Genomic DNA, 11608 nt, shown 5'->3' with positions numbered 1-11608 from the left:
GGAAGTATTTGATAAAATCAAGAGACAACCCCCGAGTGTAGTGCATCAAACAAGTGAAACGTGAAGTGCTCGTGAATTCATAATCCTTGTGATGTGTAAGAGTATCAACAAGAAATTAAACGTAGTTCACAATGTTTGACAACTACTAGCAAAATCCAACTCCACTGTCCAGAAAAATACCAAGCTTGACCAAGGCTATCAAGTTTCACACTTCAACAAACCAAACAAAATGATAGAAACAAATCCTAAGCTAAACAAACATAAGAAGTCCATTTACAAAATGACAAAACAAACAGTCACGCATAAAACTAAGCCTAAAAAAATCAAACCTAACTACTATAGTTTGTTAGGGGTTTTCAATTTTCAAAAAAACACTTGACAACGTCATCTCATCCAATGCCCATCAATTTCCTAAGGAAGGCAAAACACTTTTCTGAGAGACCTTTAGTGAGCAAATCTACAGTATTTTTGTCAGTTGTGATCTTGACAAGCTCAATGCACTTGCCCTCAATGACATCTTGAATAATGTGATAACTCACCTTAATGTAATTCATCATTGCATGGAAGACCGACGGCCAACAGAATAGCACTCATGGAATCTAAATGTAGTGTAGGGACCACATCAATAATATCAAGGTCACGGCCTAACCATAGAGCCTCCTTGCAAGCCTCATTAGTAGCTGCAACGTTCTCTACCTCTGTAGTAGATAAGGCCGTGAATTTCTACACCCTAGACATCCAAGAATGAAATAACACCTCCAACAAAGGTCAAGACATTTCCAGAGGTGGAATTTTTACTATTTACATGTCGTCCTGCATAATCAGAGTTAGACTATCCCACAAATTTATACCATGGCCACCATAACAAATGTGCATAGCTACTATGCTCTTTAGGTACCTCTTATGATACCCTTGATGGCATTCCAGTGCCATCAGACAAGTCTAGCCATATAGCATGCCACAACTCCTACTACAAATGCTATGTCAGGACACGAGTGGCTATCATGGCATACATCAAAATTTCCACACTGCATATGGATAAGGGATCTTGGCCATCTCATCCAATCGGCCTGACTAACCTTCACATGTGCGAAGGTAAAGGACAATCAATGCACTTAAAATTCTGCAAATAAAACCATTCAAGGACCTTTTAGATATACTCCTTCTATGATAAGTAGAGGAGTTCCTTAAGGCAATTGCATGTAATGTGCATCCCAAGAATATACGAGGCTTGTCCCATGTCCTTAATCTCAAAGCTCTTCTTAAGCTAACCTTTTGAGGCATCCAACTCATCATAAGCACTTCCATGAATCAATACATCATCCTCAGAGGATCAAAATCATAAGGTTGCCATCATGAGCCTTTTTCATATATAAATATGGTTCCATATCACTATGAAAATATCCTTGTGAATGCATAAAGACATCAAACTTATGACACCATTCCCTAGGTACGTGATTAAGGCCACAAAGGCTCTTTTGCAATCTACACACTAGGTGTTCCCTGCCAGGGTTTACAAAGCCCTTAGGTTGCTTCATGTAAATCTCATAATGTAAGTTCCCACCATGAAGAAAAGTTGTCTTGACATCCATATGATAAAGATCAAAGTCAAGCTGAGCAAACAAAGCTAGTACCAAGCATAGGATAGTCATTTTCAGAACATGAGAAAATACTTCATCAAAGTTTATACCATGTTCTTGCTTGAAGCCCTTAGTGTTCCCAAGGATACTTTTCAATGTACACCCACTTGCATGGCAAAGCATGCTTGCCACTAGGCAAAGGAACCAAATCCCATGTATGATTTTTCTATAATAAGTCATACTCAAACTACATGGTCCTCTCCCAAGAGTGACTATCACCTTCATGCATGGCCTCATCATAAGTAAGAGACTCACCATAACATAATCCATAGAGGGCTCACACCATGCATGCCATCGTCTATCTCTTATAGACCACCTCAGAAACGGTTGTGGGACTTGTACATCTTGTGAAGCATCAAGGATTTGGGCCACTAGGACATCAATTGTTGCCGTGATAGGTTGTATAGCTAGTTGTATAGTAGTAGGAGGTTCCTCTTGAAATATCACCCCATGTACCTCAATGACATACTTAGGCTTCTTATTCATTTTCTCCTCATAGAAAACAACATCATGGCTATAGATAACCTTCTGAGCCTATGGATCCCATAGGGGATAGCCCATCTCACCTGCATCCCCATAATTAAGAAATATGTATTTCCTAGACTTAGAATCCAGCTTATTGTGCTTGTCCTTGGATACATGGAAAATGACTCACGACCAAAGACATACAAATGAGTATATGAGGGAGGTTTTCTAGACCATACATCCTATATAATGTGATAGTCTAGAGGAGTATATGGGGACTAATTTATCAAGTGCACAGGGCAGTAGTAACTACTTCATCGCAAAACTATTGTGGTAATCCTACTCAACTAAGCATACTCGGAGCTCGCTCTTGAATTGTCTTATTCATGTGCTTGGCTATACCATTCTAGAAGGGGGTACCCTCTCATCAAAAAACTGCTCAAAGACTTTAGATACATAATCACCCCCATTATCTAACCTTAGGCATTTTAGTCTATACGTAGATTGGTTCTCAACCAAAGTAAGACAACACTGAAATGTAGCCAAGACTTATTATTTATGCTTGATAGGATATGACCAAACCTTATGCATATAGTCATCAATGAAAGTAATGAAATACTTCATGCCACCTAATGACTTGCACGACATGGGACCACATACATCTAAATAAACAAGAGGCAATGGCTCACCCATGCATGTCATACCACTAGAATTTTTATATATATTACGTGTTTTCCTACCATATAAACAATGCTTATAAGACTCAAAGCACTTATAGTCAAGGGATGAAAGATACTACAAATAAGCAAGTATTTTCATTCCTTTCAATGATATGTGCCCAAGGTGATGATGCTACAAAGATACATGTGGATTTTCATCCACCACTGCCAAAATATGATCAATTGACCCATATACAAGTAAGGGGTAGAGGGTATTAGACTTAGCACTATGTACATAATGACAAGATTCCCATGGGTAATCTTCCATGAGGAATCACTTAACTCTTTCTGAGAGCCAGTATATGACATACATCATAAAGAGTAAATATGCAACTTGAATCAAATTGCAGTTGGACATCACCAATACCAACTATCTCCAATGCCAAGCCATTACCCAAAGAGACAGATCTAGTCATATTGTGATAGGAGTAAAACCACTCTCTATGAGGGGTCACATGAAAGGAAGCCCCTAAATCTATGAGCCAACACTGAGTATATCCGGTCGAAGCATCAGTTAGTTGTGAAGTATTGAGAGCATCAACATTCTTTTTGTTAACCTCTTTAGTCAAGAGTGTACCCTCCACATCCTACAATTGTAACCCATGAGTAGCTATGTTGGCACACATAGCAATACAAAATGTATCTCATGATTTAGGTAGTGTAACTAAGAGGAACAAGGGAAGAAGAGTGCCCTTGAATTCAATCCCTTGCAAAGACAAATGACCATAATGGAATGAAGCTCATTTAACTTAGCTGACATAGAATTTCCCTCCTTCATGCAAAGATCCATGAGTTGCTTTAGCCAATACATTTGAGAAGGGAGGATCTGCTTGTAATAGACATTGCGAATTTTTTTCCCTAATTCCCATGCGCACTGTCTATCATAGACAACCTTATAGAAAACCTCATTAGAGAGGGATAATATGATGGTGGACTTGCATAGCTCATCTAATTCATCCCAATCCTTTGCATCAATAAGTTCAGGTTGACAACCTTATGTTTCAAACGCCTAACTTGCATTTTTTGCATTAAAACTTGTCGGATTTGGACCTTCTAGTAGCTATAAATGGTGCCATCCAACTTGTCAATACTAAAAATAGGACTATCACTTGAGCCACTAGTCATAATGATGGCACTACAAACAGTCACAAAACCATTGCTAAATCAAGCTAAAAACAAGGGGTACTCACCAAGTAATGAACTATCCACAAACTCAATAGAAAGAACCTGTCAAATGAAGATGATTGCTTGCATAAATAGTGTAGTAAACTGCAATTACAACATGCGGAAGATGAAATACATCAATAAGAAATCAATATGAAAGATGAAAAATCACTGATATAAGACAAACCACAACTGCTAGGGAATAGCTCCAACTAACAGTGAGTGAAGATGTAAGTGGCAATGGGATTTGTCAAAGGATAAGTGTATTAGGCTGAGATACATCCCATAAACATAACCATCATGCATAGAGTAGGTCTCATGGGTAACATAAGAGACCAAATAAAGGCACAACAAATTGAGCAATGTAATGAAAGCTCAATACATAACCAACCAAGATGCATACATCACTAACAACATTACAATTGTAGGATGTAGAGGGTGCACTCTTGACTAAAGAGATTAATCAAAAGAATGTCGATGCTTCTTGTACCTCTTATGCTTTGATACTTTGAGGCAATAATGGTAGGAGTGGTAATGGCGGGTAAGTTCCATGGCCGTAAGTCCTCGTTGACTTGTCATTACTATGGGAAAGTAGGGAATATTTGGCCATAGTGCCATAAGATGCATGAGGATAAGCGCAAGGAAAAGAGCAATGGTAAATTATAGGACAACAATGATAATTGCAGCATTGTCCCTAGCAAATCAAGAGTTAAGATTAAAGAGATTAATGTTGTGCAGACTGATTCTAATGATGATTTCATACTTGTAGCTTCTTTTCTTGATACTTCATAGCTAATTGATGCTTTATCAAGGTATACTCAGTGTTGGTTCATAGATTTAGGGTGCTTCCTTTCATGTGACCCCTCATAGAGAGTGGTTTCACTCCTATCGTAGCATGACTAGATTTGTTCTTTTAGATAATAACTTGGCATTGGAGATAGTTGGTATTAGTGATGTCAAACTGTAGTTTGATTCAAGTTGCATATTTACCCTTTATGATGTACATCATGCATCACCTCTCACAAAGAGCCTTATCTCTATGCTGGCACTTTGGATGATGCAGGTTACGTAGTTTCTTTTGATGATTCCTCATGGAAGATTACCGTGGGAATCTTGTAATTGTATGTGGTACTAAGTCCAATACTCTCTATCCCTTGCTTGTATCTGCATCAATTGACCATATTTTGGCTATTATGAATTTAGTTCCGCATGTATCTCTATGGCATCGTCGCCTTGGGCACATGTCCTTGAAAGAAATGAAAATGCTTACTTATTTGCAATATCTTCAGTCCCTTGACTATAAGTACTTTGAGTCTTGTGATCATCCTTTATATGGCAAATAGACACAAAATACACATAAAAAGTCTGGTATGGCATGCATGGGTAAGCCATTGGCTATTGTTCATTTGGATGTATGTGGTCCCATGCCATGCAATTTGTTAAGTGGTGTGAAGTATTTTGTTACTTTTAGTGATGTGAAGTGACCGAAGCTTTTACTAATGTAAATTCTGATGGCAAGTCTTGATCTTCCAAAACAAATTTATACATACTTGTATCCTAGTTTTCATCGGTATTCCCTTCATCTCTTTTAGTGTCACTTTATCTCATTCTAATAACAAGTTTGAAGAGTGTTAGATTAATGAAGTTTGGGGTTTTCTTCCTTATCTATCTTCAACTAAAACCCTTTAGGAACTTGAGTTCTTAGTTGATATTTAAAGCATTGGTGATGCAATGCTAGAGGAAGGACCTCTTAAGCCCCATACAATTTACCACAAGCTTGCTACCAGAAATAGAAAATATCAAAGCATTTATAGAACATTGGAAGTATACATATTTAGGAATTGAAATTGAACCCTTCTAGTCTCTTTGTAAAATGAATTTCATACCACATATTTCATTTCACTTAAAGAGTCATAAAGCAAGCTAGATCTTATTCTTTCAAAAAGGTATACTTTTGCTAGCATATCTCTTTAGACATTAGACTGATGAGATTTAAGGGAGATCGCCATTGGTGGTTGGCAAAAGATTGTTTTCCTATGAAGAGAGTAGGCTATTAGCTACGTTGTAATATCAATGCTGCATCCAAATAAATAAATAGAGGAAGAATAAGGCCATAACAAAGATAAGTGGCCATGGCAAATGGTGAAGTCAAGCAGTTTTCATATATGTTGTATATTCGATACGTTAAGAGAAACGTATTATCAGTAACTTTCATAACTCATCTTGGCCATCAAGTGAGGTTCACCAACACAAATGCAAAAATCCTCGACGGTATTCATAAAGCTATTGGAAAAGAAGAAAGAAGGAACAACCTGCATGAGCTAAGTTCTCTTGCAACCACCATGAAAGGGTGAGTAGGAGTGAGAGAGAAGAGCATAAGTGGAAGCAAGTGCAAGAGCTATGGAGGTTTGAACAAGAGATCAAGATTGGTGTGTGGAAACTTCCAGCAGTCACAATGTAGGACCTACATTCCCTGTATTATTGTATCATAATAAATAATAAGCAATAAAGATGAGAGTGATGAGTTGTCATAACATTTAAAAAGATTTCATTGCCACATAATCTAAGCTTTATCAGAAAGTAAGGTCAAGGCTCAAATGTTTTTTGGTTTCAAGGGCAATCAAGGAAATGTTCTCAAAATGACATGTGCTCCAAAGTATATATGTAAAATAAGTTCATATCATAATGCTTGTGTCTTGTGAATCCACAAGTTAGCTTTTTTCAAATAAGAAACTAATTGTGGAAACAATAAAACATGTATTATATCCCACAAAACCCAATATAAGAAAACCTTAAGCCTAAAGTTTAGAGTCAATTGCAACATTATTTGTTAGTTTTAGTGCGTAGTTTAGTAAAGTCCTTCCAAACTACTAGTAAGGTAGTTATCTACTTTAGCATGCAACCATTAATCACATATCATTGTGAAAGATAAGTTTCTAATTAAGACCTTAAAAAGGTTCTGTGATGATACAACACGAACATGGTGAACCATGAGAGGCACCATCCAATCGCTATTATAAATTGACCTCAAAGCTCATTGACTCTATCTCTTCAATCTCTATACCAATTGGCCGTAAATCGACATTTCTAAGGATAGAAAAACATCCCACAAAGAGAAATATCAACCCAAATAATCTCATGTAGATACGATTGTTGCCATTATGTCCAATGAGGATCACGAATGAGCCTCCTTACAAATTGTCTTCAAGTGGAAAATTCCTCACTATGTGAGACTAGATGAAAACAACACAAGGTTCTTGTGTCCCTTTAGTTACAAATGCGATTATTCGTGTACTTAAAAATTTGTGGATCTCGCGAAAGCCAAAATTCAAGTGGCCATGGTAAGTGTGCACACCGCACCTTCTCTTTACATCATGTTAGCAAAAGAATGGCTTTTAATCTTGGTGGAGATTTATTCATGAACTGTTTAGCAAGAAGGTAGATCAAGTGGCGGGGGTTCAAGAGTTTGCTGAGGACCAACACCATTGTTGACTAGGAATGTTGTTTCTAAACCCCAGCTTGTGTGCACCTCCAAATGGCAATGCATGAACCATATACCTGATCCTCATAACATGAATGCATTAGAGTTCTTTGTTTTTTCAAAATTTACCAACTTCATAAAATTAGATAATGTATATGAATGCATATGGACTTTTACAATCCATGAATATGTATGTCTTGCTATTAGCAACAATATATTGATAAGTTTAAAGTGCTTTCAAAAACATGTGAAGGCTTTTTTACATTTCCACTTGTTCTCATGAGTTTTGCGCATCTCCAATCTTAGCTATAGGATCGGTTCTATTTTCTCTTTACCCCTTTTAACTATACTAAAATAATAAATATTTACCTGGATTATCGGCTAGGAAGCGTATTGCTACCCATCCTCCCTTTGGAACATTGACCGTGTTGCGCTCTGGAGGGTCCACCAAGTTGAAATTTTGGGGATCTAATGTGCCATTGTAGTTGCCTATGCCCTTACCCACGATGAAGAAATTGAAACCATGGAGATGGATGGGGTGACTCTCCGTCCCAAGGATGTTGGTACCTTGCAAAACAAGTTGCACACTAGAGTTGAAAGAAAGGCGGCTAACTCTCGTCCCTCTCAAAGGGGCTAGATTCCTAGGTTGAGTCCCGGTAAAGTTGAATTGTATAGCAGGATTGTCTGGAAAGTCAGTGGTGAAGATGCCATTAAGGTTCTTCCTTAAGAAGTAGGTTTGAAGTAGAGCAGTATTGGGAAGGTTAAATGAGATGTTGTTTACGGCTGCTGAGAACTTGCCATCGGATGGACCTTGACATTGCTTATTATGTGGGCATGGTTTTCTTGCTAGTCCAACCGTGAAGAATAAGTGGCGGTCCACAGTTTGGGGCACTTTAGCTGGGTATTTGTGTGAGTTGAGGCTTCGAAGGCTACTACTAAAATTGTTAGCTATGATGGTGTCATTGTAAGGTGGAAGGGTTGGCATTAGTGGTTGTTGTTGCATGCTAGTATTGGATCCTGAGAAAAACCCCTTATATTCCAAAACTCCAGTCGCGGTACTATTGTCAAAAGGAACTGTGGGGCCTGCTGAGTCATAGGCCCTTGCTGCAATGAAGTACCTGATAGACATCGGAAACATTTCTTTATGGGTGAGCATAAGCACATAAAATCAATACTTGTGTAACTAGCAATTTAAATGGAGTTCAAACAATCAATATTGCATTTTTCTCTTTCAATTTTCTTAATGTATATAGAACTACGATTATGTGCCAATTATGGAACCTTATCACCCGAGATTACCTGTCGTCTTGTTGGGTGGTGCTGAGTAAGGCATTGGTTGTTTGGCCAGGAGCAATCCGAATGACATTCGTGGAAAGGGGTTTTGTATACGATGCATCGACCTCCACCACTAACAGTGTGTGGTTTGCAATGCTGAGGAAAAGCTCCTGGTTTAGCCCGGCATTCACGATTCTCAAAAGATAGGTCTTATTCCTCTCAACGTGGAGCTTAAACATGCCTAAAATAATGCATTGAAGATGTTAGTAGAAGATGGAAGCATATGTGTATGGTGCGCTGAACTCGAGTTTCAGACATAATGTCACTATAGCCAAAGTTCAAAGTGTTTTGTAAAATGTAACAAGAGCGGGTTTCAAAAACAGGGAGACCTTGATAGATACACATATTTCAGGTTTAGGAGCCTATAGTTAGTTTCAAATGCAAAGGTCAAACGATCCTAGTCCACACCTCATGATCTTTCCTCGTGTTTTGTGGTGAGAAGTCGGCGATATCTTGAATTGTGTGCACCTTCTTACCTTTAGAGGAGCAATTGTATAAAGCTCCAGGCTCGCCGTTGATGGTGTAAGCATCAGAAACGTTGGGGCCAGCTCCCGATTGCAACGCTTGCTTGATCACCAGTTCCGTATCCGAGTTCCACCATTCACCTAACATGGCATTTTGAATGAATATTAAATGGCTATATGTACTAGAATAATTGAAGCTTAGTTTGAAGGCAATTTGAATCTGTAACTACGCAAATAGAATTTCTTTCAAACTTACCAAGAACCAAAGGTATTTCCTTGGTGGGAGTTGGGAAGGGATAAGGTGTGTGGAGTTCGGGGAGGATGACAAGAGCCCCGTGGACGGTGGCGCGCATCCAAGATATGTGGGCATGCCAGAAAAGGGTCCCCCTTTGGCCGAGCAACGTAAAGTTATAGAGGTAGTTGTGGCCGGGCTGGATTGGACATTGGGTAATGTAAGCCGGTCCATCGAACCAACCGGTGCGTAGTTGTCTAACTCCATGCCTTGAAGAATATGTCAAGGCACAAGGGGAAGGAATTATGGACATGGATAAAGCGATAAGAGAGAAGGCGTGCATGTACTACGGCGGTCTATCGTGCTAATTCATTCCCATTTTGAAATCACGCATTCGATTCCACCACCGAAACCTTTGCTGTTAATCAGGAATTAGTGACAAGGCCTTACCAATGGATAGTTATGTTCTTATCGGGCAACTCGTTGCTGACTTTGATGAGCAACCGATCCCCCTCACGAGCATATAGGGTTGGGCCAGGGAATTGGTCGTTGATGGTCACGATGCGTTTTGTGTGGCAAAGGCGGGTAACATTGGTGTACTTGACCTGATTTGGGAAAACATTCGTATATAAGCAATGTCAGATCCACAACATTAACGAGATCGAAGGGGCGGTATCTTGCGTCTCATGAGATGTTGTGGTGCCGATGGTTTATGAACTCTATTATTTTTTATATGTTTTTCAATGGGGAAAGAGCAAAAGCTAGCTAAGCATAAGTGTAATACGTTAATGTGTGGAAGGAAACATAAAAACTTAGTAGGGTTCGTGAAGAAGGCTTTGCACAATTCGTTCGACTTACATGGAACGCAAAGCGGCGAGTGAGAGGAGCTGGTGGTCGATGACCTATACGGGGGTGGTGGGGGTGGTGATGGAGATCAATATCTGCAAGGCTAGTATCGTGAGGAGGAGCACTAGCCGCCGCCGCCATGTTCCATGCAGACACGAAGAAGAAGGAGCAGAACGAGAGGCATAAGAAGGTCATGCTTCGAGATAGAGAAAAGACGGCCATGGCGCCGAGAGGGTCTCTCTCTCTCTCTCTATGCCTGCGCGACTAGCTGTGTAGACACAGTACTACTGATCAGAAAACGCGCCTGTGTGGATTATATCATGTAATTCTGACCTTACCTTAACCTTACTAGTACTGCTCATCGTACATCTAAGTGGGGGGGGGGGGGGGGGGGGGGGATGCATGTGTGCGTGTGTCGTTGTTTGTTGGGCCAATATGCAAGATCATCGCTTTTGCTTGAAGAAGCCAGCTTGCAACTCTTGCCCTTCACAAAATCTCACTCAAAGATGGAGAACGGTTCCATCTTAATAGGCCCACCAAGTCTAGAAGACGTCCGCCCTCTAAGCAAATTTTTATGTTTCTTTTTTCCCAAAATGATTATTATGCACAAAGGACTTACTTGCCTTGGCCATTGGTTAGATTGATCGGGCAAATAAGTCTCCACTCTTGCAAAGGGGCCTAATAGGATGCCTGCCTTAAAGTAAGTGGACATTTTAGACTGTCCAATAGGAGAGTCGGATGTTGGCTTCCATGTCATGTGAATCTTTTCCCATAATTTAGAAGGTTGAGCGAGGATCCACGAGTTTGTAACTAATGCACAAAGTTTGAGTCTTACAACCTGGATTCTAATTGACTCCTTCTTACAAAAGATGTGAATGATCCTTAGAAGCAAACTGCCAAGGGCGTGATTAGGTTCCAACATTGAAGTGTTGGAACTTGCACTAGTCTTAAAGTCCTAATCTAGCACATGTACACGCACAAAAGGGTATACAGGTCATAGGTGTAAATCAAGCGGAACCAATTGAACATTCATTCCATCCTAACAGCCCCACCACATCTAGAAAGAGTCCACCCTTTAAGTAGCATGCTTTTTCTTTTATTTTCTCTCACAAAGTAGGAATTACTTGGCATCACTTTTGTTAGACTAATTGTCCGAATGACTTTGGACTCATACAAGGGCCACACATGCTACTCGTGATTTCTAAACAAGTCTGCCTTTTGGATTATCGAATAGGTTTAAGATGGAGAAGTGCAATCCCATC

The 11608-nt window shown here is 39.5% G+C and overlaps 1 protein-coding gene across 1 annotated transcript; it reads right to left on the bottom strand.

Annotated features, from left to right (window-relative positions):
- Positions 1-6986: 6986 nt before the first annotated feature.
- LOC148026775 (laccase-4-like) lies at positions 6987-10688 on the bottom strand. The gene is made up of 7 exons (XM_087691271.1): positions 10359-10688; positions 9951-10105; positions 9525-9769; positions 9281-9409; positions 8769-8985; positions 7839-8587; positions 6987-7546 (listed from the first exon to the last, which is right to left on the bottom strand). Exons 1-7 carry the CDS (start codon positions 10566-10568, stop codon positions 7416-7418), a joined length of 1836 nt encoding a protein of 611 aa, XP_087547397.1. The 5' UTR covers positions 10569-10688; the 3' UTR covers positions 6987-7415.
- Positions 10689-11608: the final 920 nt, after the last annotated feature.

This window comes from Lygodium microphyllum, chromosome 13, assembly GCF_053477565.2.
Source record: "Lygodium microphyllum isolate KBCC chromosome 13, Lygodium_microphyllum_v1.1.10, whole genome shotgun sequence".
In the NCBI taxonomy this organism is placed as follows: domain Eukaryota; kingdom Viridiplantae; phylum Streptophyta; class Polypodiopsida; order Schizaeales; family Lygodiaceae; genus Lygodium; species Lygodium microphyllum.
The sequence above is the reverse complement of the archived record's forward strand: the minus strand, read 5'-3'. Positions and strand labels throughout refer to the sequence as shown.